Here is a 26189-nt window from a genome sequence, read left to right on the forward strand (position 1 = left end):
ATCACCTTCACTCCGTTGAATATACACCGATTGTTGTCATTGTAAATATTGTAAAGCAATTTAAAAGTTATTCTATCGTCTGTTTATTTGTAAATAGGAACCGAGACAGATTCCGGATCTAGGAGACGGGTGTTCACAAAGCGACACGAAGGTATACGTTCCGTGACGGTCATGGCCTACTAATCTGTTCCTATCTCGCAATGATAACATTAAATACACACATCCTGTGCTGAGAGTGCAGTAAGGTTTCCATCATCAGGTTTTTGGTGAACGCCACGTTTCATTCCTATGTAATTTATAATTTCCGCTTCCATAACCAGTTGTCCTCGTCGGGTGAGATGGTCCATGTTAACTGTAACCAGCGTATCTGTACGGTGTGAGTGTTGAGTTGTCTGTTTGTTCGTAGCGCGCGCGAGGCCGCCATATAGACCGCCCGCCAGCCACCAGAAGGGTAACGTTGAGTGACATTCCTTCGAACTAACGCCTCATTACTAACGGCTTCTTTGACAACTTAGTCTATGTCGCGGGATAACATTCATTGGAGTCTGTCATGTAAAAATTGTACATTTGTTATATAATTTTAGTAAAAAAAAAAAAAATAATTTATTTGCATTTAATTCTGCTTGGTTACCACTTTCATTTGCATGTCGACTGTAATTCTGCTTGCATGTTGCCTCTTGTTTTCTTTTTTTCGTTTTGTGTTTGCTGTTTTTGCAAAGTCTATGGGCACCAATATATACATTTTTTACATACAAATATTCAGAAAAAATTTATATTATGGATCAGGATGTTAGAATATTTTAACTTATATAAAATATTACTTCAGATTCAATCCTATATTTGTTGAAAAGTAGTGCATGTTTGTCGTTACTTAATATTCTATATACACTATGGCGTTAAAGTTACTGGCCTTGAAGAAATTAGTAATATGAAAATTAGGTCCATATTCATACATAGACAGGTACAGTCTTGTAATAAGTTGTAAAGCTTCCATTACAAAAACGGACTATGGTTGCGTTTGTGTCTAGTTCCTGAATAGACCATTAGACTTGGCTGAAACCATAGAGTTAACTCCTTAAGTTATTTACTACTTAATTATGATTAAAAAATGTATAGACTCTTCGTAATACAATAATCTTCTTTGAGGCCAGATATTAGATTTGTACACTGTCTGAAATAAATATTGTACACAGTACGGTGCACTGAAATGCCAAGACACTATGTTAATTGCTTGTCAAGTACATCTGTCGTTGCATGCTTTAGTGATGTGACATCTGGAATTTAACGACCTAATGCTGTCTTTCTGTGTACAGCCGTTAGATCTGGAGACTACTACATGTTTGACGAGTTCGATGACACTGATATTCACTTGAAGGACGACGATTCAAGCTCTGATGAAGATGCACCCAAAGAAATGGGTTTCGGCAAGGTATTGTAGAGGGCTATTTGATATTAGGGCTCTTGTTTGTATGGAAGCACGGGATTTGGATTGTTTGTTAAAAAATTTTATCTTTGTTAGTTATGATATTTTTAAAACACTCGTTCCCCTCAAACCTGCGGTCACATAATTATAACAGGTTTGAAGGGAACCGTGGTATTTTATATTAACGTATGGGATGCTAACGGTGACTAACGGTGGCTTTGCAATAATGTTTACACGTATATCACAGCACGATAGTCGATACAAATCAGACCGTCTGTAAGAAAGCCAGGTTTAACAAAAATATAATCGTGTGTTCAAAGCTTGAGTTCAACCCCCGTTTAATAATCATACTGCCTGGGTATCGACAATCGTTGTATGTGAGAGGTGTGCCAGTTGGTGTCGACGGTCATCAAGACGGACGTGCGGCGCGCGGTGTCGCTCCGTCGCGCTTCCATGCCGGCGGTGCGGTCGAGGCGACCCTCGCGCCCGTCCTCCGCTACTTATCCCTTCTCTTTCCCGCAACAGGTAATTAGAAAGAGACGGAGATAAACTCTATATGGACGTACACATCGCTATGATCTTGGATCTTTTAAATTATTTTGCCTCACAACTTACACAAAGAACTAAATACATAATATTAAGATTCATATTAGATGCAGGTTGGGCAGTTGATTATAACTTGTTATTAGAAATAGATTTTTACTGTAGGATGTCCATTAAAATCATACAAAAGTAAATGTAAATAAGTAATTATTATTTTTATTAAGTAGAGATCTTAAAGTAGATTTAATTGCCAACAATTGTCCTTAGCTACTAGTATAGGCCGTTTTGCAAAGCCTTGTAACAAGGGCCTACTTATTATTTTTCTGCAGGTTAGTTAACAAGGTTTAGTAGTTTTTTGTATCTGTCAGAATTAAAACGTCATGGGTGAAGTGGTTTTAGATAACTATACTGGTGCTGTTTAATCTTTGGGGTTGAGAGGAGCATGTCATTTTTATTTTGTGTTGTTAAAATTATCGTTTAGGAACAATAAGTTATAATTCATTTCAGTCGTTGGTCGTGGGTAGCGTTTGTTATGCACGAGGGTGAAGCTTTTTGTGTGTTGGCTGTTTTATTTTATTTATAATTTCCATACTATATGTTGTATGTTATTGTAAATTTTTTATTTTACAAACATATCTGAATATTGGTATCAGTAATATTTTCATAATTTATTATTTCTTATGATGTATACATATATATTAAAAATAGAGGACTCCCCCGTCGCCTCGCGCTCAGAGTGTTCGCGAGACCGACGTGGACATACGTTTCGACTCAGACCGGGACAGGCCCGCGGTCGCCCCGGATATCGACGACTACGCCCCTCCACCCGGTACGACTTTAATACTAAATATCAGAAGTTAACAACCTTATGTACATTTTACTCTTTTGTTATATTTTCTAATATTTGTCATCCAATACAGTGTACTGAACTTAGTATCCAGAATTTCTGTTTCCTAATTTCGTAAAAGTAAGAGCAGTTTCTATTATAAAACAGAATAATCGCAGGGTAGTTTATCGTTAATGTATTTGTAATATGAATGTACGTATGTGTAATACGATACAATACTGTTTCAGAAACTTGGGTCGACAAATTGAAAGGCTTCCTGGAGACGGCGGGCGCGTTCATGAGGAGCATTCTGGTCTCACTGACAAGACACCTCATGAAGTATTCAAGGGACTACAGATACGTGTCAAGAACTCTGTCCGTCGAGAAGAAACGACTTAAGGTGTGGGTCGTCTTTATGCCGGCTGTTATTTTATTTACCATTACATCATATCGAGACAACTTTAGTTATTCAAAAAATATTCACGAAAAATTACTAGCTACTTGCGAGATAAGAGAGGATTTTCATGCATAATTGCAATAGATGGCGCTGTCATTAATGTACACATTTAATATATTTTTTTTAAATGGTTACCTGATTACCTGATTACTGAAACTAATTTTTTTGTATCCGTATATATAATGAAGCAAAATCCTTTTCAGGAAAAAGAAGGTTTCGGAATCGGTCGGAGGGAAGGTTCGCAAATGATATGGGAGCCATTACCAGAGACGTTGTTACATCAGTAAGTAAATTTTACGTTTAAGAATTATATAATTAGTGCTGTATTTAGACGTAGGTAAAGGTGCTTGGGCTTGGTCAAGTAAAGAATTATATTTGGTTTTGGTATTAATCCGACCACAGAGGTTATAGTTTAAGTTAGTAGATGAGGATGTATGATCAGAGTAAAATGGTTCATGTAGATTCTGTAGTGTATTTTTTTGCACGCTGCCTTTAATAGGGAAATGGAGAATTATAACAATCATCAGCTCGACCCCCAAGCGGATATGGGGTATGTAACTAACTATAGCTATTACACTTAGGCCTTTGCACTATTATACAGAATAGACTAGTCTTAGATAGACATTAGACGCTAAAACACTTAGATTTTAGATAGAGATTTTGTTTAGTCATACAGAAAATATATTTGCAATATACGGTAGAGGGTACACACATAACACGGCATACCGCCTAAAATTAACCTTTTTGGTCGTCTAAGGAACCATTTCGGAACCTGACTAACATTATTTGAAAAGGGGTTTCAAAATTATATGGGAATTTCCAGCCGTAAATTAAGCGTATTAAGCGTTCCGGAAATCCGGATCTTGGCGGCGAGTGCGGAGGGGCTGGACGAGTCGCCCGACCAGTCGACCGATCAATCGACCGACTCGGATGACACGTCCGAACACGAGAGCGCATTTAGCTTACAGACTACCGGAAGGTGGAGTGCTTCTTATCAGAGCATGTGTTGTATATGACAATATTTTCAGAGCACCTAAATAATTACGGTTCCTTCAATATTTTACGAATCTATGAATTCATAACACATGGTCTGATTGAAATATTTTGTCGTTGTTTGGCTTTTGCGACACCACTTTGTCTCACCCCGTCGATGTTGCACAGTTTTTTTCTTTAATTTTCCAGTAATATCGGTGAGTATTGTATTGGTATCGATGTTATTTCATGTGAACAATATACATATATAAGGATTTTTTTCTCATCCGCAAGCATGATTACGTGAAATGGAACTGTTATGTGCCCACAAAACACGTCATACGCTTCGTTTATCAATGTAAATCCAACTATTGTTGCATATTTTAATATCTTCTGTAACATCTGTTTGGGGGTGGATGCTAAATGACATTAAATTTCTAACAGCAAGGACGTGACGACCCTAGAGGAACAAGACGACTCTATGTTCAAACAGCAGAAGTCTCCTTTACTTCACCTCACGTACGCGTTGTGGTACGCTGTATTAGCGCACACAGACGTCGTCTGTTACATCATGGTGTTCATAAACCAGGTACGCTGATATGACTTATATGGCAACGCTTACAAACGTATCGTGGGCACAGTTCTATTGTCAGCCTTGTATACTCTTAGTGGTAACTCACATATAACTGTCAATATAGTAAACAAGATTATTTTTCTGTATTTAGTTTAAGAAGATGGCAACTCGTATAGGTTAGGGATATTTATTTTTCTTGCCGACTTCCTCGATGTCAAACAATTACTCCTATGAAAATGTTCTTGTGCGGCTCTAGTTAAATTGTCTAAAATATATTCGTCTCAAACTATTATCCCTTACGACCAAACGTATTAAGTTATACGGTTGTCCTCAGTTTGGAGTCCTTCCGAGCACTACGTTTATAATTCCCATAATCAAAACGTTATCCCAAGCCTCATCGCTGGGCATCTATAAATAGAACATGGACTAACAATGAAGTCTGTCTGCAGTAGTAATTGTTTCATTTCAGATACAATCGGCGACAATCCTCTCGATCCCGCTTCCTCTAATGGTGTTCCTATGGGGAACCTTGACAATACCTCGTCCGACCAAAACGTTCTGGGTTACGCTGATAGCTTACACAGAGGTAGGTGACGGATAAGTAAACTATTCCACGTTTATTATGAAGTGTCACTAATGCGTAAACAATTTCCAGGTGATTGTGTTGATTAAAAGCATGTTCCAATTCGAAATACTCCCGTGGAATCAGAAGGCGATCCCGGCCAACATGCCGTTCACAGCGCCCAGGATCATCGGCATTGAGAGGAAGTACAACTACGCCCTGTACGATCTGTTGCTGCTTCTAATCATATTCTTGCACAGGTGTGGGAAGTATATATACAAAGATATAATTAGTTGTACACACTAGGTTATATATAAATAAATACTTCTAAATACGAATAAAGGAAACGCAATTTAGAATTTTGCCTCCGTTGATGTTAGTAGCTATTTTGTTGAAGCGGACTACGAACGTAAGTTCTTAGAAACTGCAATATATTTAGTAATAGTGCTATTGGATCAAATTTTTCTTAATATAAGTTTAAAAATAAAATCATAAAAGGCGTCTTATATATATATATATATATATATAATTTTGGGCCTTGTAAAAGATGCGGTAAAATATTTTCAGGTTCATGTTAAAGTCACTCGGTCTGTGGAAGGAGTCGACTCCGGAGGCGGAAGTGCGTGAGGATATGGAGTACCGCTTGAGTCCCAGCGACACCCAGATGTTGGTGGAGGGACACGGCGCTGAAGTGGGACGGAAGTATCTCCACATACACGACAGGCCGCTACGGTGAGATCACGGATTGTGACCGGCTCCGCCTCGCTCCTCGTAGTATACCAGTCAGCATTTTAATAAAACGCATAATACAAAGTGCGGGTCCTTAGTTGTCGTTAATCTCATATATTGGTTTGGTCATAACCTATAAGAGTAGGTTATGACTCAATAAAAAAAAGATGTCATCTTAAAAGAGGTCAGATCACGCGGTTGACTTTTAAAAACCATTGTTTTTATATTAATTAATAAATCACAATAAATTTAGCTGTTATTTTTAACATTAGCGTTATAACGTCATAGCATACATAGTTTTTTATTTTTTAATATAGATATTTTTAAATTTTGCTTATAAATTGTACGCCATTTCAAATTTAAATCGCTGACTCGATCAAGAACTATCAGAAACGCAAACTCCGGGCGGCCGGGCTGCGGAAGCGCTTATTTTCTGTTATTGCCTTGTTCGGATAGGTGACAGTTTAACTGGCAATATATTATATTAAGGGACATATGGTACACTTTAGTTTAATCACAAAAATACTATAGAGGTCACAGTTTGTGACCATTACTGATATTTAGCTATGTATTCCGTTGTCTCGGTTTTCTTAACGTATTCTATACGGACAGACAGTATACCGCATTCAGTACACGGAGCGCGTGAGGAAGACAGGAGGCCTATTTCCCTCCCCGCTCCCCAAACGACGAAGCCACCACAATCACAAACCCAAAACCGATACCAATCTCAGCACCCTGTCCGCCCCCGATCCCAACCACAACCTGACAACAACTCCGACCCCCAAACCCACAACGAAGCCAGCGGCGTGATGGGAACATTACTGAGATATCTGCGATCATACAGGAACTGGGCGTATCGGTACAAGTCACGTGTAACCTATCGTATGTTAGTGTAGGTAGTTAGTGTTGAACCGTAACTTTGATATAAATTTTATTTAGACCGTTAGAGTTGTTCGCATAGAAATAAAACTGACAACGCAGATACACAGACGAGAACGATAAAGTTGTCTTAATATTAAAGGAGTACAGAAAACAGGATGTCCCACATGACCGGTGGACAAACGGCGGCCACAGAGGACGAGTGCGAGCAGCGAGACCGCGGCGGTGATGACGCACAGGAACCGGGGACATCCAAGATGGCGGACGACGAACATTACAAGTACATATATTATTTATCAGATTAATAGTTTCATTGAGTGTAATAAATACTGTATGACGCGAAAAAGAAGCTGGAAATATCAAGCGGAGTATTTTTTGAAACCAAACCGTGCTTTGAGTCACCGTTATAATAACGAATACACATATATCGATTGAACCAGAGAGTAAAAACGATTTCTCGATTGAATATTTTTAATTGATTTCATATAGGGTGAACGACGACCAAGAGCCGATCATCGCTGTGACCACGACCTTGGAGGACACCTACAGCCACTACCCGGATGTTATAGCACTGTCGTGAGTTATCAATACAAGTTGGCAGTAACTAAGCATATTTTGGACGAGGACCATTCACTAACATAGTAATAATATTGAATAAGGTTTTATAGAACAATCATAAATCCTGCTAATATTATAAATGATGTATTTTATAAGGATATGTGAAATTTTGTTGCTCTTTAACGCACAAACTACTGACAAGAATGTGTTGAATCTATCTAATTACATGTAAATATGTATAACTCTTATGTCCTCAGCATGAAGCGCTACCTCCGACCCACCATGCACTTCTTCCAGCGCATGTTGACCCCCGGCGCGCGCGTCACGGCGGACATCTACGCGTACATGTTCCTCTGCGACTTCTTCAACTTCCTCGTCGTCATATTCGGATTCGCCGCTTTTGGGGTGAGTTTCGATCAGTGCGTTTATTGAAGTAATACGCGTTAGTGGCTCTCATTAGGTTAGTTGTTGATATGTCATGCTGTCTTTTTCCTTTCGTTTTTTTATTGTCCCTGCACCACACTTTCTCTTCGGTAAAGATCTCCTTTAATCGATAAGTTATTCTGTGTGCCTCACATTTCTTTTACAATGCTGTAATTATTATCACTTTTTGGTACATCAATAAATATATACTAGCTTGAGGTTGTAATACTACGAGGGAAATTTGGATCAATTAAGAATGTTCACTGTGATCTCCTCAGACACATCAAGGTGACGGCGGTGTCCAGGCGTATTTGGAAGAGAACAAGGTCCCCATACCGTTCCTCGTGATGTTGATCCTACAGTTCGCTCTCATCGTGATAGACCGGGCGCTGTACCTGCGCAAGTTCATGTTGGGGAAAATACTGTTCCAGTATGGACTCATCATCGGCGTCCACATTTGGATGTTCTTCGTGTTGCCGTTCATCACCGAGAGGTCTTTAATACATGTACTCCTCAAACATTTGTCATTATATTTATAACATTCCACAGACAGAAGTTACGAAATTCCATCTCACATCATCTCGGGGACATTACAAATTTTTGATGATTTATTCTTACAAGTCTGTCAGAGAGCTAAAACCGGTTATTTAAATTCGCGTCACACTACCGAGACTTCGGCACTCATCTGTCCTGTCAGGCTATATTTAATAACCTACAGCGTACCCTCGCCATACTCCACTCATTACCGTTCACACTTACCGTTTCATAATTCCATACTATATCTATTTCATGTGTCCTCACCGTATATATTCGCCTCCTTTCATTCTGCTGTGCCAGTTTTATACCGTCGTGATATTCCCACCATTCCAGGACCTTCAACGCCCTGCTGCCGCCTCCCATGTGGTACATGATGAAGTGCATCTACTTGTTGCTGTCCGCGTATCAGATCCGTTGCGGGTACCCTCGTCGCATCATCGGCAACTTCCTGTGCAAATCCTACCACTTCCTAAACATGATATGCTTTAGAGGGTGAGTAATTGAAGATATTTGTTTGCGTTCAACAAATAATATAATTTTGAATTAATATTAATTGCCAATTAATTACATGGAAAACAAAAATAAAAAAAAAGTTCGATAAATACTTATGTGTTTATTTATAATTATTTACCAAAGGGTCTAATAAGACTGGTCACATCCGCCTGGTATATCTCATAGAGTATGTTCTTTGGTCCGTCAGATTCATGGCTGTTCCATTCCTGTTCGAGCTGCGCACCCTGATGGACTGGATCTGGACGGACACCTCCATGACGCTCATGGACTGGCTCAAGATGGAGGATATATTTGCTAGTGTTTTCCTTCTCAAGGTGAATCCATTATATTTTATTAAGTAATTCAATTCGTTAGTTTCTAAGCTGGCTTTTTCAAGCGAGGTCCATAGATGTTAAATCGTTTCAGGACTTTTTTATTTCAATTGTGTTTAAGTTATTATTTTATGTTATAGATAGTTCAATGACCCTGACGCGTTATAACCCCGTTCCATCACTAATAAGCCGGCAGAAAGTTAGACCGACATTCATGAATGCTTTTTGAATATATTTTTTTCCTTTAAACCGAATAATGTGTAGTAATACTAATGAAGACTGACCACGAATAGAATGTTACTACATAGAGTGCGTTATAACATTGATCCAGAAATTCCTATTGGAGGTTTTAAATTTTGATAATTATTATAGAATATACTATGTAAAGACCCTAGACGGCTGCGAGGAGTGGGGATAGAAAATAGCATTCATTAACATGTGTCGCTGTACGTTCCAGTGTTCTCGGTACGTGGAGGACGAGTTCCCTCAGCCGCGCGGCGCCAAAAAGTCAGCGACCTCCAAGTACCTGCTGGGCGGCGGAGTGCTGACTTTCGTCATCGCCATCATATGGTTCCCGTTGGTTTTCTTCGCTTTCGGCAACTCCGTGAGTGCTCCTTATTAACGTTATTGTGTTTGAATAAAAACGTTATCGCGACTTACAACGGCTTCTTCCAGGTCGGTCAACCGAATCCGCCGACCGACGTTACCGTTAAGATCAGAATAGGCCCCTTCCTCCCCGTCTACCAGATGTCTGCGCAGTCACACAACATCGACGTGTGAGTGTTCATAGAGCTTGTTGTCAAACTAGTCCAATAGCTGCATATGGATAGCATTTTCGGAGAATTAAATAATGTATTTTACGACCTTTTACAAAAACATAGTGTATATATATCAGAAAAAAATGATAGATAATTTTTTTTCAAAAATCTGCTTCGTGGAAGAGTTGTTTTTTGCATCAACTCACGAGTTACAGTATATAGATAGCGAGATTGGCTACCATATCTATTTTTTAAACACATAAATATCCCGGCGCACAATTCTATGGCCCACGCAGACAAAACCGAAAGCAAAAACTAGTAATATAGAATAGTACATGTATTGCAGTTACACAGAGCAGGACTACACCCAGCTGAGCAATCACTACGCCCGCGACCGTAACGCCCAGACGTTCCTCTCCAACTACATGTACAACGACGTGGCGGTGGTCACCATCAACCCCAACTCGACCATGAAGTGGCAGATCTCACCGCCGGAACTGGCCCGGCTCGAGCGGGAGGCTGTGTCCAGTGAGTACTGGCATACATACGTTCATTGACCCCGTACAAACTATTTAAACGGAAAATTGGAATGATAGAAGGAAATGGATCCTCGTCTAGAATGTTCTATAGAATATGTCTTGCGTAATTTCGTTAATATTGCTAGCTTTTGGTACCATTGTCTCCTATTTATTTCCGACGCTAGCAATTCTGTACAAATCGCCTATATATTTTGTTCGTTACAGACGCATCGCTGATGGTGAAGTTCACGTATGTGATAACACATCCGAGCAACAACGCGGAGAATCCCCCCACCATGGAGAGCAACCGGGAGGTGGCGCTGGACGCGTACATAGCAGGAGTCCGCAACACGGAGAGGGACACGCTGCTGCAGCTGCTGGCCGGCACCGCGCCTCCGGACACCTGGTGTGTACGAGCACCATACTCTGATATTGTTAAATTTTTTTAATATTTTTTCCTATTATATTCTCTTTAACCGCGCTGTCGACCGTCATAACGTCAAAGCCGATACTACACTTATGTACGGAAAGAACATGTAGCTAGAACATTATACATAATGCGGAGAAACACAATGATTATCACACAAATTTTTCACGACTATTACTCTGCATAGATATATCTTTGTTACGATTTATTTAACAACAAAAATAACGATCATATCTAACGGTTACATTGACGTCAACAGATGATCTCATATATAATATTATATTTACTTCAGGTTGAACGTGAAAACTTTATTTCCGAAGTTCGTAAAAGTGTTCAACAAGGGGACGACGAAGCCAGCGTACCAGTTGATGCCGCCGATATCAGGAACTGGTAACGATACGCTGAAATATCCAACAAACTTATATTGAATATTATCTATAAATAGACGGCTGCTTCACAGTCACATAGAAAATCCATATATATATGTACTTATAAAATAATTAACTTAACAATGTTATAAACACAGGAAGTGTTCTAGTAACATATATGTTTATATATATTAATGAGTAAATGTCTTTGTTCAGAGGACGACGACGCCCGCTTCTACCGGAACGTGCAGCTGCGACTGGAACGAGAGAAAGACGTCATGTACTGGCGCGTCAGAGAAGCCTGCGAGTCGAGGGTTACACTAACATATACATTTAGACATTTATTTACTATAACTATAATGATTCTCACTATACCAGTGGTTAAGTAGAATTTGGTAAAGTGATTTTTTTTGGTACTCACAAGTCTTGATATTTCCAGGACTTCCTCGCCTCCATCCCCATGAACAACTGTGACATGTTGGTCATGTACACCTTCAACGACAAGCTGTTCCCCGAAACGTTGAACTTCATATCTGGAGGAGGGTGAGTGTGCGAGGCACATACACTAAATCACTTATGTTTCTTTCAAGTCATTATTGTATTTAAAATAACTAATCCTGCTATACATAAAAAAAATATTAATTTTGTAAAAATATTTTTTTATAACGTGATCTGTACTAATATGATAAAACTTTAGAAACTAGATAGACCATTTGTCGAAAAAGGTTATTAGCTATATTTTATTTTCAAAAAATTTGAGATCCGTAAGAAAATTGCTACTTAGTAACCCAATAATTTAAGCGTGCGCCGCAAAAATTATTGGCTATACCACAAAATGATGTACTACGGGGTTGAAGGTCCCGTTAAGATCCAAAAAATTTCTGTGAATGCATATATCTATCATAGTTTAGTCACAATATCCACTTTTTATGTTAAAAAAAATAATTAATCGTCTGAAGAAAGGAACTACGTAAAATATTTATCATAATATTAATTCCCACCCAAATAAAGCATTATGCTATCGAGGGCATAACACTGCTGACGTAACATACTTTCTGTTTCATCCCAATCAGGCATTTCGTTTAGAAGTTGTCACGAGTATACGACGCTAGGAATTGGCACCTAATAATGAATTATATGCCAAAGAGTTTGATCAACAGTATGTTGATACATAATATTAATCTCTAACGTTCCATTCTGAACAAAATTTACATTGAAATCATCAAATCGTTAATTTCCATTAGGTCCTTGAATAGTATCCCTACTAATATTGTCTGTTTGTCCGATACGTGTTCTCGCCTAAATCGCTGAACCGATTTCATGAATTTGAGCATAGAGATAGATGGGGCACTGGAGAAAGAAATACGTTCCCTTTTGTCCCTATCCCGAATCCTAATCCCGATCCTGAAACCACCCGGGTGGAACCATTAACTGCAGTTTGGATTCAGTGGCCATAGTGGCCAAGAACAATTCTAATTTCATGCGGACGGAGTCGCAGGCAAAAGCTAGTATAAAAAAAACGTACAATATTCCAAAGCGATCAAGAAGCCTCCAGGAACGTATTCAACCGATGTCAGAGTGTAAATATTTTGTACTAGATGTCTTCCAGCGACTTCCTCCCGCCCAAAACCATATCATAACATATGTCAATTCATAATAATGTATATCACGCTATAAACGATTTTCCTTAGTATAATCGGTTTGTACACGACGTTCGTGTTCCTGGCGTCCCGGGTGTTGCGCGGTTTCTTCTCCGGGATCTACACCAAGATCATGTTCGACGACCTCCCCAACGTGGACCGGGTGCTGCAGCTGTGTCTGGACATATACCTGGTATGACAAACAATGATACCATATACACATTGATAAAAATGAATAGTTTAAATTATGATTTATTCCAACCGCGTGTGAATTATCGAGTGTCTAACAATATAGGAATGTTGAGAAAAACACTTAAATTGATATCAAATAGAAATAATATAAAAAATATAATATTATTCCTATGTGAAGCGTGCTGGAATCTTAACGGTTTATTGCGGGGTTTGCGGACTCGAGTCTCGTTCCCGTCGATGAAATTTTGATTGTATACTTTCGACTCTTATTTTATTCTGCTTCATCAAACCGTTTGTATTTTGTTCATGTTTAATGCACGTTTCGGTAATTTTGAATGTCATTTTACAATAATGTTGTCTTTTAAAATTGTGTAACAGGTACGAGAGGCGCTGGAATTGTCTCTGGAAGAGGATCTATTCGCGAAGTTGGTATTCCTGTATCGGTCACCAGAGACTATGATAAAGTGGAGTCGACCGAAGGAAGACGAACAAGAACAGAGAGCCCTGCCAGCGCCGCAGTGAAATGTCAACGTCAACTTGACACACTACACAAACATCACAGACAACGAATCAATGTCACAGATAATAAAACAATTATTATTTATTTAAATATATATTTCTAAAATGTATCAATTATCATAACCGAACAGAATAGCAAGTTTTTAGTTTTTTACTTCCACCTCTGTAAAGTGATCTGTGAACGCCGTCCAGAAGCATTTATATTTATAGTTCTGTATCGCATAAATCTGTGACATGTTTATGTATCGAAGATTTATCTTTTGTTCGAGGATATTCTATAAATAATTAAGTTGTACAGTAATGAAATTGTTAGGTTAATTAAGAATAAACCTAAGTGTTAGATGAGGCGACACTGCGGTCCTTCGTCGAGAGTGATAGATGATAATTGATGTTATTAAAAATGTATTTTTTATATTACCGTAGCGTCTCCAGCACTATTGCCCAGCACCAGCACTTTGTACACGAGTAATGGATTCGTACTTAAACACATCTACATATTATACCAATCTTTATCTTTCCAAAAAATATTAATGCTCTCTAAATATCTTCTCTTCTAAGCAGAACGTACTTTTTACTTTATCATTCAGCTTAGTTGATGGGGTTATGATATTTTTGCCAAAACCACATTTCCACTGAAGATCTATGACACTTGAAGAATATATTAAAAATCAATCAATTGGCTTGTGTTAGAATATTATATCACTGTACTCTATACGAACGTTTTCATTAATAATGTCGCTTCACCATTTGAAACACTTCTTAATCAAGTTGATATGAATTTTTATCATGTTTAAATAAATATATCTTAACAGTACGTGAATACTCGACAGTACAACTAGTACTAGACTGAGTGGAGCGATCGATGTTTCAAAGTAGAGCTGATGATTGTGGACGCACATAGCGTTTATTTCGTTGTATATAAAGGAGATTTATCAGAGAAAATATATATCATGTTGCTATTTAAAATCAATATTTATTAAACGCATTAAAATGAACCTTAGTGTGTGTGATGTTGATGTTTTTGTTTTTTGATAATTTCAAAGTATAATTTATTCACTTCAAGGATTATTGTGTACATTTTGTATTGTGATAAACATTATAATAAAAATCTTATAAATGTTCCACGTATTTTATTTAATGTTATACAATTACAGTTTTTATTAATTAATTTACGACCATAAGTCTGGGGGCGATGTTCATAGACATGAGTTCTTGGAACAACAACTTTGCAGCGTAAGGCAGCCTCACTTGAGAAATCTGTGTTTTATTTTTGCATCCTTTGCATTCGAATGTATTGTTACGGAGGTTGGCTATTGCTATCAAACCGCAGAAATTGCAAACGTGTATGCGGTAAGGATCTGAAACCTCGAACAATCGCTCTCTCAAAAACTGAGCGGCTCCGTGAGCTATTTGACAATCACGCTCCATTTCCCCGAAACGCAATCCACCGTCCCGAGCCCTACCCTCCATGGGCTGTCGAACTAAAATCTGTACCGGTCCTCGGGCTCTGGAGTGAATTTTGTCGTCCACCATATGCTTCAACCGTTGATAGTAAGTGGGCCCCAAGAACACTTGGGCGTTGATCTTTCTGCCAGTGTGACCATTATACATTACTTCATTACCTCTAAGATGATAACCATATTCTTGTAGAAGTGAAGAAATCTTTTGCACGTTAACAGCATCGTTAAACGGTGTTGCGTCACCTATTTCGCCTTTGTTCGATGACACTTTCCCCTGAATACATTCAATCAAGTGACCAATTGTCATACGGGATGGGATGGCGTGTGGGTTAATAATAATGTCTGGAGTGATCCCCTCACAAGTGAAGGGCATGTCTTCTTGCCTGTATTGGATACCACAGGTTCCTTTTTGTCCGTGCCGTGATGCAAACTTGTCGCCAATCTGTGGTATGCGTACTGATCTGACCCTAATTTTGCAGAACTTATATCCTTCGCTATTCAACGTTAACATAACTTGATCGACAATTCCAGTTTCACTGTTACGTAAAAATGTCGAAGCGTCTCTTTTGGTGAAGCGTTTCGTGGTGCCTTCCAACTCATCGTCATTTTCTGGTAACGTAATTGTTTTTCCAATTACTACATCATCTCCGGAAACTCTTATACCCGGAGCAATAATACCGTCATCATCCAATTTGTCATACAAAGCATTCCTCATCCCTTGACACGTCTGTCTTGTTGGTTTTTCAAATTGCTCTTCTTGATCACCGATTCTCTTAGATTCCGAGTCTTTATAAGAACGATAGAAAACTGATCTGAAGAACCCTCTCTCTACAGCTGAAGCGTTTAAGATGACACTGTCCTCCTGATTATATCCAGTGTAACATAAAATGGCAACAATTGAATTGATTCCAGCCGGCAGCTCTCTGAAGCGAAGATATTCCATAGATCTGGTAGTAACCAAGGGTTTATGTGGATAGAACAGAACATGAGCTAATGTGTCCATTCTAACATGGAAGTTTGTGATATATACTCCCATAGCTTGTTTGCCCATAGCACTTTGGTAAGTGTTTCTTGGACTTTGATTATGATCTGGGAATGGAATAATAGAGGCGCATACACCTAATATCATAGCAGGGTGAATCTCACAATGAGTGTATGTAGTACAATAAGCATATTCTTTTATTTGTTGTAAATCATCAGGGTTCATAGCAATCATTACAGTTTCTTCTTCCAGAGTGTCAATATATTCAACGACACCACTTGCTACCAAGTTCTGCCAACCATAATTATTATAATCTCTTTCTTTTAATTGATCAATATGTTTCTTCTTCAATAATAGAGATCCATTCTCAACAATAAGTAATGGTCTACAAATTCTTCCAGCATCAGTATAAATTCTTATTTCTCTATCTCTTATGTCTCGGATCATACTTACTTCAGAGACTATAATGTCCATTTGACGTCTGAGTTTACGCAATGTAGCCATTAATTGCTCTGGATCTCTGTGTATACCGACCCAACAGCCATTAACGAAAATTTTTGTAGCATCTGCAATGGCTGACGGAGCTATTTCCTCCAAATTTTCCATAGACCACTCTTCCAAGAACTCTAATATGGGAGATGGCTGACTTCCGACAGAAATGTAAGCCATTAATGCCAAATTCTTGACCAAACCGACAGCAGCTCCTTCTGGTGTTTCAGCGGGACATATCATTCCCCACAAAGTATTGTGTAACTGACGTGGTTTTGCTAGTTTGCCGTCACGACCAATTGGGGAGTTGACACGCCTCAGGTGAGATAAAGTAGAAGCAAAGGTTAATCTGTTCAATACCTGTGACACTCCGGCTCTTGCCTGATGAGCTTTCTTTTGGTCACCCCAATTTCCAGTAGCCAAGGAATATCTCAAACCATCAGTAATAATTTTTGTTTTTATTGCTAATTCCAGATTAAAATCTTTTCCTTTGTCAATGAATTTCTGGGCGTACATTCTTACTTCTTTTAATAAATTCTTGAAGAGACCTCTGAACAGAAATGCTAATAATGGTCCAGCTAAATCAAGCCGTTTATTTCCATAATGATCTCTGTCATCCAACTCTCTTCTACCCAAAGCAGCTAAAAGTAATCTATGTACCATGTAACCTAGAAAGTATGCTTTTTTTGTTTCACAAAAATCAGATACACCAACATGAGGCAGCATTTCCTTTTGCAAAATTTCTCTTGCATATTTGATACGCCTCTCTTTAGTGACACCAGGACGGGCTCCTCTGGCACCAATGAAGCTAAGAGCAACATTTTGTTCTTGAATAACAAAAGCTTCATCCAAAGAAGGCTTAACCATTTCCATCATTTCAGGGTCATCAAAGTCATAAATGATATGTTCTAAAATATCTCTGTCTGCCACGAAACCCAATGCTCTAAATACTATCATGATAGGAATTTCCTGTTTGATATATGGAACAATAGCCACAATCCGCTGACCAATTGCTGACTTTTTAATACTCTGTCCTCCTCTTGCCATCATATTAACCCATAGAGTAGATGTAGGCCTTGAGCTATGTTCAAGGCAAGATCTTATCTCAGTTTTATAAGCATATTTACCACCCTGCATACTGAAAACATACACAGTATTTGTAGCCATTTTTTCTTGAGCAATTAGCACCTTTTCAGAGCCATTGATAATAAAATAACCACCAGGGTCTAAAGGACATTCATTTAACTCAGTCAAATCACGGTCAGTCAAATTGCTCAGTAAACAATATGTAGACCTGAGCATAATTGGAATTTTTCCAATAAACGTTTTTTGATGTTGCGTCTCAATAGGATCTTCATTTTCTTTAACTATGGTTTTTGTTATATCAACATACAAAGGTGCAGAGTAAGTTAAATTACGTAGGCGAGCTTCATTAGGCATCATAGGGGATGGCGCTCCGTCTTTTTCCCAATGAGTTGGTTTAGAAAGATAAATTTGATCAAATTTTAAATGGTATTTTGGCGGTGTCTCTATTTCACCGGATGAATGTTGAGCTTCAGCTTGCAGTTCTATGGGAGGGGAATCTTCGACAATTCGTTGGACTGACATTTGTATGAATTCATCGAAACTATCGAGTTGTTGCCTTACTAGACCTTTCTCATCGAAATATGCGTTTATTACTATCCAGCAGGCCTCCTGCCATAATTCAGACGAAATATCTTCGACTTCTTCTTCCTCATACTGATCATCTTCTGTATCATACATAATAGAGGCTTATAACTGTATTAAGGCTTAGGTACTTTATAAAATACTTATTAATGATTTTTATACTCTTGACACAGATACTAATATGGCGCAACAAGCACACGGCATCAAACAGCCGATGCTACCAATGCGATACAATTATTATACACAATTTGACAGGTGATGTCACAAGCAACAGATTGATAAACTTAAATTATACTTCACAGAAAGCATATTTTAAAAATCAAAACGCCATGAAATATAAGGTAAAGTTACATCACTAATTTTAATTACAAAGGGTTTTTTAAGGTGCGATGACTGGCTTTAAACCTTTTACCTAATTATATCTGTTTTCATAAAATTGAGCATAATAAAATGAAATTATTTATAATAAAATTTTACAACTATCATATATTTGATCTTTTTGATTACTTCAAAATATTATTAAGTTTTCAACATTTTTATTCACCAAGAAACAATGAAAAATGAAATGATATTTAAAAGATTTCTTTTTAAAATGGTTTAATCAAACCTTTCATTTAAGATGAAAAGTATTTATAAATTGTATATTTTTATTGTATAGAATTTCCTGGCAACAAGATGTTGATCTGTAATAATACATCACTAATTTTGTTTTTTGGTCTTTTTTTTCTTTAGATGTTTTGAGGTTTACATTAGATCACAATTATGAATCATTTATGTTTTTTATGTAATTTCCAAAACTTTTCGCTCGATTATTAAATCTCCGTCAACTATGGACTCTTCAAGAAGAAATAATTCTGAGGAGCAAAGGTGTATACTGGGTTTGCAGGATTTGAAATTATCTAACAAAGACGAAAATGATACTGAGCAAGCGCAAAGTACTTCAACATCTTACATTACTGGTCAATCAAAGTCTCGACCCGTGGGTGCGATAGAGAGCTTTACTTTAGATAATTCGGCAAATCGTCAGGATTATAGTTTCTACGAACGGTCCAATGTTATCGCAGCTTCAAAATTTGCAACCCCTAAGCGGGTAGAAACTATCGCGTCGATCAATAAACGGGATATAAACACTGCTGCGCTTCCAGCTAGTCCTACAAGATCTATAGATTCCGTATCTCAGAGGTCATTGAGCTACCAAAGTGAAGATTTATACGAGATCCCAGGCAATACGAGCGCTCAGTACCCTCAACCAGTGTATGAAAATATAGATTATTATACGGAACAACAGTTGTCCCAGCCGCCCTATTTTCACCAACTGTATCAGAGCCAGCCTCTTGCAGCCGAAGGGTATTACGACACACGGTACAGTAAAGCGCAGCCTCAAGTGCCAGTAAATAGTAAACCAAAGCCATTGGTATATGAAAATATGCTTTGTCCTGATAAAGATAAAAAACTCGATTATAAAATGCAAGGTAATGTAGAACAACCCTACATACAACAAGGCTCTGTTCCTGGCCCCCAGGTCCCAAATACTAGCATGAATAGGATGACATCCCAAAGGATTCTTAGGGATAAGCCTAAAGTTGAAAAGGCTCCACCCCCACCACCATATAACAGTTCAAATGATAACTCCAGCAGCAGTGACTACACAATTATGAAGTCTGCACCTCCTAAGTATATGGATGTCAGTGCTCTGATAAAAAACAGTAACTCTGTAAGTTTTGACAATAAAGCTGTGACAATTCCTTCCACTGCTATTTATGCTTCAATCGCTCCAAGTGCTCAAAGACCCAAGGCAAATATTGCTACAGAAGTGCAAGTGGCAGCGGCCGCAACTGCCCCAAAATATTTTCACTCAAAGCCACCTATTGGTAATGGTCTAGGAAAAGTTAAAGTGACAGCCATCAATGGAAGCTATGGTACAACTCCAAAACTACTGCCTAACAGGATGCAGATTGTGGAAGACACTAATGGTTCTGATTATGTTTGTATGACTGGAGGTTCGCCAGCTACAACTACTGCCTCTGCTAATAAGGACAATGTCTCCTTAGCATCAGAATCAATTTCATCTAGAAACTTAGTATCAGGGTTAACATCCTTGTGTTCACCAGCTCCATCCCCCGCACCAAGTCCTACCCCTAGTTCAGTATCTCAAGTTTCTGGTGGATCTCGAGGCTCTGGTGGCAGAGGGAAAAGCTTACTACCTTATAGTATTACCCCACCTCGTCCGCCAGGACCCAGTGAAGCTCAACGTAAAATTGAAGAGCTGACACGGCAACTTGAAGAAGAAATGGAAAGGCAAGATGAGGAAGGGGAATATTTCGGTAAATACTTTATCAATTATAAAACATTCAACCAATGTATTTAAGTTATTATTGCATTTGCACCAACTATGCCTGTAGTAATATTAATATCTGTATAAGGTATCTGCCACACTTGTGGGGCTGGTGTGACGGGCGCCGGCCAGGCTTGCCAGGCTATGGGCAATCTATACCACACCAACTGTTTCATATGCTGTTCTTGTGGAAGAGCCTTACGTGGCAAGGCCTTTTACAATGTACACGGCAAAGTGTACTGCGAAGAGGATTATCTGGTTAGCGATACAAATGTATACATATTACTATTATTTTTTGTTTAAATAAGCTTCCCATTAAATATATTTTATTTCTGTAATATTTTGATATTCTTAATGCTTGTTAATCTTCTGCCTTGATTGTTTTGTTTGGTTATAAAAACATTGGTTGCCGTCTATTATAATTCCCAATAAAATATTACTTCCAGTACTCAGGATTCCAGCAAACGGCTGAGAAATGTGCAATATGTGGACATTTAATAATGGAAATGGTAATAATGTTCATATGTATTAAAAACAAGTTCTTGTTTATAATAAAGAATTTTAATACAATACAGTCAATATTATTACAGATCCTTCAAGCGATGGGCAAGTCCTACCACCCTGGATGTTTCCGTTGTTGTATCTGTAACGAGTGTTTGGATGGAGTACCTTTCACCGTTGACGTTGACAACAAGATTTACTGTGTGAACGATTACCATCGAATGTTTGCACCTAAATGTGCCAGCTGTGGAAAAGGTGAGGAATGTTTGACTCTTAAAGAATCTGTCAATATTTGTTAGAAAATAATCTGTTTATAACAAATATTCCACTGGGATAACAAATCATACTCTTTCAATAAATGTAAATTGCAACTTATACCGAATGGTAAGTAATTTTCTTCCATAGCAAAATAAGCAATTTAGTAGTGAACATCACAGCTTCAATTTCCGAGATATATATTTAATATTGTTGGAATTTTTTTTATTATAAAAACTACTATAAAATGCAAAAAGTATGACATATATATATTTTGTACAAACAGAATATTATGAATATTTTTTTTTTGTTTACTGTTTTTTATTTCCAAAGCATAACAATAACATTATATAGTCTTACAACCAAACGAAAAGCTTCTTTAAATATATAACACAGACAATTTAATATATTTACAGATTGTAAAAAGAGGAATCGTTTAAGACCTTTTGTTGATTGATAAAAAATATTAATAACATTGTGATTATATTATAGGGATAACTCCAGTGGAAGGCACTGACGAAACAGTACGAGTGGTGTCTATGGACCGTGACTTCCATGTTGATTGCTACATGTGTTGTGTTTGTGGGATGCAGCTCACAGACGAGCCGGACAAGAGATGCTATCCACTAGCTGGTAAACTATTATTAAATATACAAAATATAACCTTCTTTTCTGTAAATATTGGTAGGCATACACTCGGTGATATTACAAGTCGATCGGTGTTTCAATTACAATAATAAATAATGACAAGATAAAAATATTGACAAAAATAGTTTGTTTATGATAAAATATTTTAAAGTTATATTTGTTAATATTCAAAGAAAATATTTGTACTTGGGAGAAAAATTTGCAAAATAACTGTTTTTTTTTTATTGTCTCTATGATAATTCACTGTCAGTGTCCCAGATAGCAGTTTAGACTTATAAGAAAGTGAGATCCGCTTTAATACAGCCAAAATAACTTATGTTAATACATTTCAACAGGTCAATTGATGTGTCGAGCCTGTCACCTGTCCACCATAGGAGCGTCAACAGGCCCGGGCATGCCGCCAGCACCACATCTCTCACCAGCCTCATACCAATACATGGGATAAACATAACATGGAATCAGCCAATATTAGATTGCATTTCATATTACAACTGATGTAATCAATAGTTCAAATAACTTTTTAGACTATAGCAAGTAGTCGAGGGACATTGTGATAGTAAAAATGTGTCAGTAAGTGAATTATTGTGCATATAAAGATTTGTATTCATTAATTTTATGTGTTAGGAAAATCATGTGCTCATTTTGCTCATCAGTGATTTTAACAGCTATGTAGGTTATAGATAGTAGGATTTCCTAATGAATAAATTTTTTAAATTTGTTGAATTTTTGGGATTGTTACAATAAAATATATTAAGTATGAAGTGATAGTTACATGTTAAAATTTTAAGCCTTTCGCCTACAAACCTTGTGATATATTTGGTTTTATATTGTTGTAAATCAGTACGGGAATTTAAAAAAATAAACATTAACGGTATAAAACGGGCTCAAATTGGGATAATTTTAATAAAAGGTACAGTATTATACGGACATGAACAAAATACTAATAAGCATTACTACTGTCACATAGTAAATAACTTCCTTGCATTTATTACTTTTATGTTATTCATACAGCGGCAGCACATCTGGGTTGATAACTGTATTATTTAAGTAAGCTTTATTTGTAGTTAAGAATTAAGAGTTTTAATTATAAACATTCCGGTGTTGTGCTGTCCTATGTGTAGGGTGTACTTAACATACTGTTAGATGATATCTGTACATTTTGACTGTGGAAATGTTTATTCATAATAATTAATGATAAGAAAACACTTGTTAAAAGTGACCTTGTATTTATATATTTTTTAACAATAAATAATGACAAAAATTGTATAAATATATTTTACTTCATCGGCTAATAATTTACTAATTGAACCGTCAAGATAACGGCACATAAAGGACAAGAAGTTTCAGCGACTTTGAATGGGAAATCTTAATAAAGCCTTAAAAAAATCTCTTCTACATTTTCTTCACTTTGTTTTTCATATTACGCATTTCTGTTTTATACCTTCTCATTTCATCTAATACTTGGGTCTTTTTCTCTTTTAACTGAGTTTGATAGTGCTGTTTGCTCTCATTAAATCGGTCCTGTATATTATCTTTTCTCTCTTGAATCATTTCCTTTAGTCTTTCCCTTGAAGGGACAGGCTTTATCCAACCTATCGCTGTTAACCTCCTGATGGCGTATGTGGTTCCACCTTAAAAATATTATATAGATCACTCAGTGAGTTATAATGATTATTAATTGAAATAACAATCTCACTTACCAACAGTCACTGCATAGCGTAAAGGAGTTACTAGTTTATATAACGCTAAGGCCAGTGCAAAGTAACCAGCGGATGATTCTTTTAAAGGTGTTAATAGTTTGTCACTGATGCCGATAGACTCCAGCAACCCAATCACATCCACACCACTAAAAGGAAATTTTAAATAGTAACTTATGATTTAATTTCTTCATAGTAATTAATCACTTAATTTCTATTTGGAACACACTTTCTTTTTAAAGTCAACGGTAGGTTTTGTACTTTTTAATTTAAAAAAATAAATAACAAATGCATAGTAAACAATAACATAGATAAAAAATTGCAACAATTATTTAATAGATTACATCATCTTATAGAGTGATCTATGTATACTTATTAATTTTATGGACATATTTTGATGCTCTAATCAACTTCTCACCTTCTTACAGAGTAGTAGAAACCTCCAAACCATAAAGCTGATGTAGTCATGTGCACGGGTAACACTACATACCAGTAGTCTTTATACATTTGTTTAAATCGCTGTATAATACCTGGTTTCTTTTCGGGTTCCTTAGGTGGCTTGTTAGAGTCTGTACTGTATTGCGTGGCACATAATCTATATGGTTTCAATATAGGTTGGCATTCCGTTCTTATCAATATAGGTTTCACTAAAATATAATTATAATTTCGTAAACCACTGCATGATCTCCTTATTGGAAAGCCTCGATTTATATTCCATTTTACCGGCTTGGTTATATTTTCAATAAGATTGTTTTTCATCAAAATTCTTAGACTGAGAGCCATTTTAGATTCAAATATTTTATTCGATAACTATAAAACGTTTGAAAACATATTGGTTAAACTAAAATTATTGTTTCACAACTATAAAATCTGATTGAGTGACTTTTGTGTAAATGACAATTATGTTGTCAGATGTCAATTATCATTTGAATTTGATAGTTGTTACTGAAAGTTACAGTCCGTGCAGAAAGAGACCCACTCGTCTTAGGATTTTAGATCATTGCAGTGCTTCGTCATTCTAGCTCGATAGTAAAAATTGTGATAATAAAGAAAATAATATTAAATCTTCGTGTAGCAAATAAGATTTATATTGTCAAAAACTATGTTGCTCCATGGAAACGGTAATCTTAAAATTTAGAATGAGGAATAGATTTTTATAAAAATATAAAGTACGGAAACAAAATTTTTCTCATTGAGAAATGGAAATACAAGAAAAATATTTAAAATAAAAATCATTTTTTAATTTAATTCAGCGTCTGTTTTTTATTATTTAATGTCAGATACGATCAGTACTGAAACTGCAATACAGAATACAGCGTATCAAATATTCTTAATCCTAATTAAAAGATTAAATACATTGATCTACTCTAAAGATTATCATTTAAAAATCATATTATTAGTTCACATTAACGTTACTCAGGTTGTCATTAACATTTACTCTACACACCTACGAAGGGTAAAAATTTTGTGAAAGTATTACACATTGGTGTATAAACTTACTAATTTCCTTTGTTTCTTTTCGATACTCTATTGTTAGAGAATTGAATTGATTTGACAAAGTGTCTTAACACATCATTAAATTTGATGTTTTTCAAAAATTTTCTTTTTCAGCTTTGTCGAACTTTTTTTTAATGTGTAATAAAAAGTGGTACTCTAACCTTTCCACTTGGATCACAAAATGTACCGAGTTGAGTAGGAATAGACTACTAAAAAAAATATAATTACTTTTGTACTAAATATTAAACCAACGACTTTTAAATATTTACTGACCGCGCTTTAGTTCATTATTACCAGAGCGCTTATTTCCAGAAACATTGTGCGGGCAAGAATGTGTTATATACATATATCAAAGAATTAAAATGTTGTTAAGAGAGTATTATAAAAGTTTTTTTTGGGAATTTTTTCTAACAGAACAAACTTGAGTTCACAGCTTAATCAATATAATTTATTTTCTATTAATAGGCATAAAATTAATAAATATGTGAATTACGAAATAGAAATTATGAATATAAATAGCACAAGATATGCAGAGATTGTGCCAAATCGGTTAAATAACTAGCGTACACATGTAGCGATCGCAGCAGCAAAATAAATGAAAATTTCAATTTTATAATAAAAGTCTGTAAGGTCCCGCCTCGAGGCAACGAGATCTTTTTGATGTAGTGGATTCTAGTGCTTATCTTGTTTTTTGCTATATCAGTAGAAATTCATACTTCTAAATTAACCCGAAATCAAGGATTCAAAAGCTAAACAAAGAATTTATATAAATCTCGGAAAAACATCAAAGTATTACAAAAAGGAGGACTGCAGGAGACGAAATAAAAAAAATGAGTGGGAGATATGTGTTAGGAAGATAGAAAAAGAGAGTTTAGTACGTTTCGTATATTGCTATATTGGTAAGAGAGAGTTGCCAGGATATTATTAT

General features: G+C 36.7%; 4 protein-coding genes across 9 annotated transcripts in view; 2 read left to right on the forward strand and 2 right to left on the reverse strand.

Annotated features, from left to right (window-relative positions):
* The window catches only part of LOC116779376 (piezo-type mechanosensitive ion channel component), a 37436-nt gene extending 22587 nt beyond the window's left edge, over positions 1-14849 (forward strand). The window contains exons 28-54 of one of the 5 annotated variants that reach the window (XM_061522213.1): positions 98-151; positions 1314-1429; positions 1817-1948; positions 2675-2795; positions 3041-3192; positions 3453-3532; positions 3749-3799; positions 4073-4228; positions 4666-4810; positions 5265-5381; positions 5451-5617; positions 5925-6089; positions 7108-7245; positions 7455-7541; positions 7781-7928; positions 8225-8439; positions 8817-8975; positions 9184-9310; positions 9765-9911; positions 9983-10083; positions 10412-10593; positions 10809-10989; positions 11303-11400; positions 11595-11692; positions 11818-11921; positions 13070-13211; positions 13589-14849. In XM_061522213.1, coding sequence (XP_061378197.1) covers positions 98-151; positions 1314-1429; positions 1817-1948; positions 2675-2795; positions 3041-3192; positions 3453-3532; positions 3749-3799; positions 4073-4228; positions 4666-4810; positions 5265-5381; positions 5451-5617; positions 5925-6089; positions 7108-7245; positions 7455-7541; positions 7781-7928; positions 8225-8439; positions 8817-8975; positions 9184-9310; positions 9765-9911; positions 9983-10083; positions 10412-10593; positions 10809-10989; positions 11303-11400; positions 11595-11692; positions 11818-11921; positions 13070-13211; positions 13589-13732 — 3527 coding nt within the window. In that variant the 3' untranslated portion in view covers positions 13733-14849. Of the gene's footprint in view, positions 1-97; positions 152-406; positions 452-1313; positions 1430-1816; positions 1949-2674; positions 2796-3040; positions 3193-3452; positions 3533-3748; positions 3800-4072; positions 4229-4665; positions 4811-5264; positions 5382-5450; positions 5618-5924; positions 6090-7107; positions 7246-7454; positions 7542-7780; positions 7929-8224; positions 8440-8816; positions 8976-9183; positions 9311-9764; positions 9912-9982; positions 10084-10411; positions 10594-10808; positions 10990-11302; positions 11401-11594; positions 11693-11817; positions 11922-13069; positions 13212-13588 lie in introns of all 5 variants that reach the window. The other 4 variants (XM_061522222.1, XM_061522211.1, XM_061522224.1 and 1 more) reach the window with 4 other exon arrangements.
* LOC116779582 (DNA-directed RNA polymerase II subunit RPB2) lies at positions 14840-18558 on the reverse strand. Its single transcript, XM_032673936.2, has one exon. The coding sequence runs from the start codon at positions 18422-18424 to the stop codon at positions 14894-14896; it is 3531 nt and encodes a 1176-aa protein (XP_032529827.1). The 5' UTR covers positions 18425-18558; the 3' UTR covers positions 14840-14893.
* A 471-nt stretch (positions 18559-19029) lies between these two features.
* Positions 19030-23337, forward strand: LOC116779533 (LIM domain-containing protein jub). 2 transcript variants are annotated; one of them, XM_032673880.2, is made up of 6 exons: positions 19030-20652; positions 20752-20936; positions 21110-21172; positions 21254-21419; positions 21912-22052; positions 22403-23337. In XM_032673880.2, the coding sequence occupies exons 1-6, from the start codon at positions 19158-19160 to the stop codon at positions 22510-22512; spliced, it is 2160 nt and encodes a 719-aa protein (XP_032529771.1). In that variant the 5' UTR covers positions 19030-19157; the 3' UTR covers positions 22513-23337. The 2 variants fall into 2 exon arrangements, with proteins under 2 accessions (XP_032529771.1, XP_032529772.1); XM_032673881.2 differs by having other exon boundaries at positions 19031-20652; positions 20752-20921.
* On the reverse strand, positions 23274-24655 carry LOC116779534 (uncharacterized protein C18orf19 homolog A). The gene is made up of 3 exons (XM_032673882.2): positions 24183-24655; positions 23768-23913; positions 23274-23698 (listed from the first exon to the last, which is right to left on the reverse strand). Exons 1-3 carry the CDS (start codon positions 24545-24547, stop codon positions 23460-23462), a joined length of 750 nt encoding a protein of 249 aa, XP_032529773.1. The 5' UTR covers positions 24548-24655; the 3' UTR covers positions 23274-23459.
* Positions 24656-26189: the final 1534 nt, after the last annotated feature.

Source organism: Danaus plexippus, chromosome 2 (genome assembly GCF_018135715.1).
Source record: "Danaus plexippus chromosome 2, MEX_DaPlex, whole genome shotgun sequence".
NCBI lineage: Eukaryota > Metazoa > Arthropoda > Insecta > Lepidoptera > Nymphalidae > Danaus > Danaus plexippus.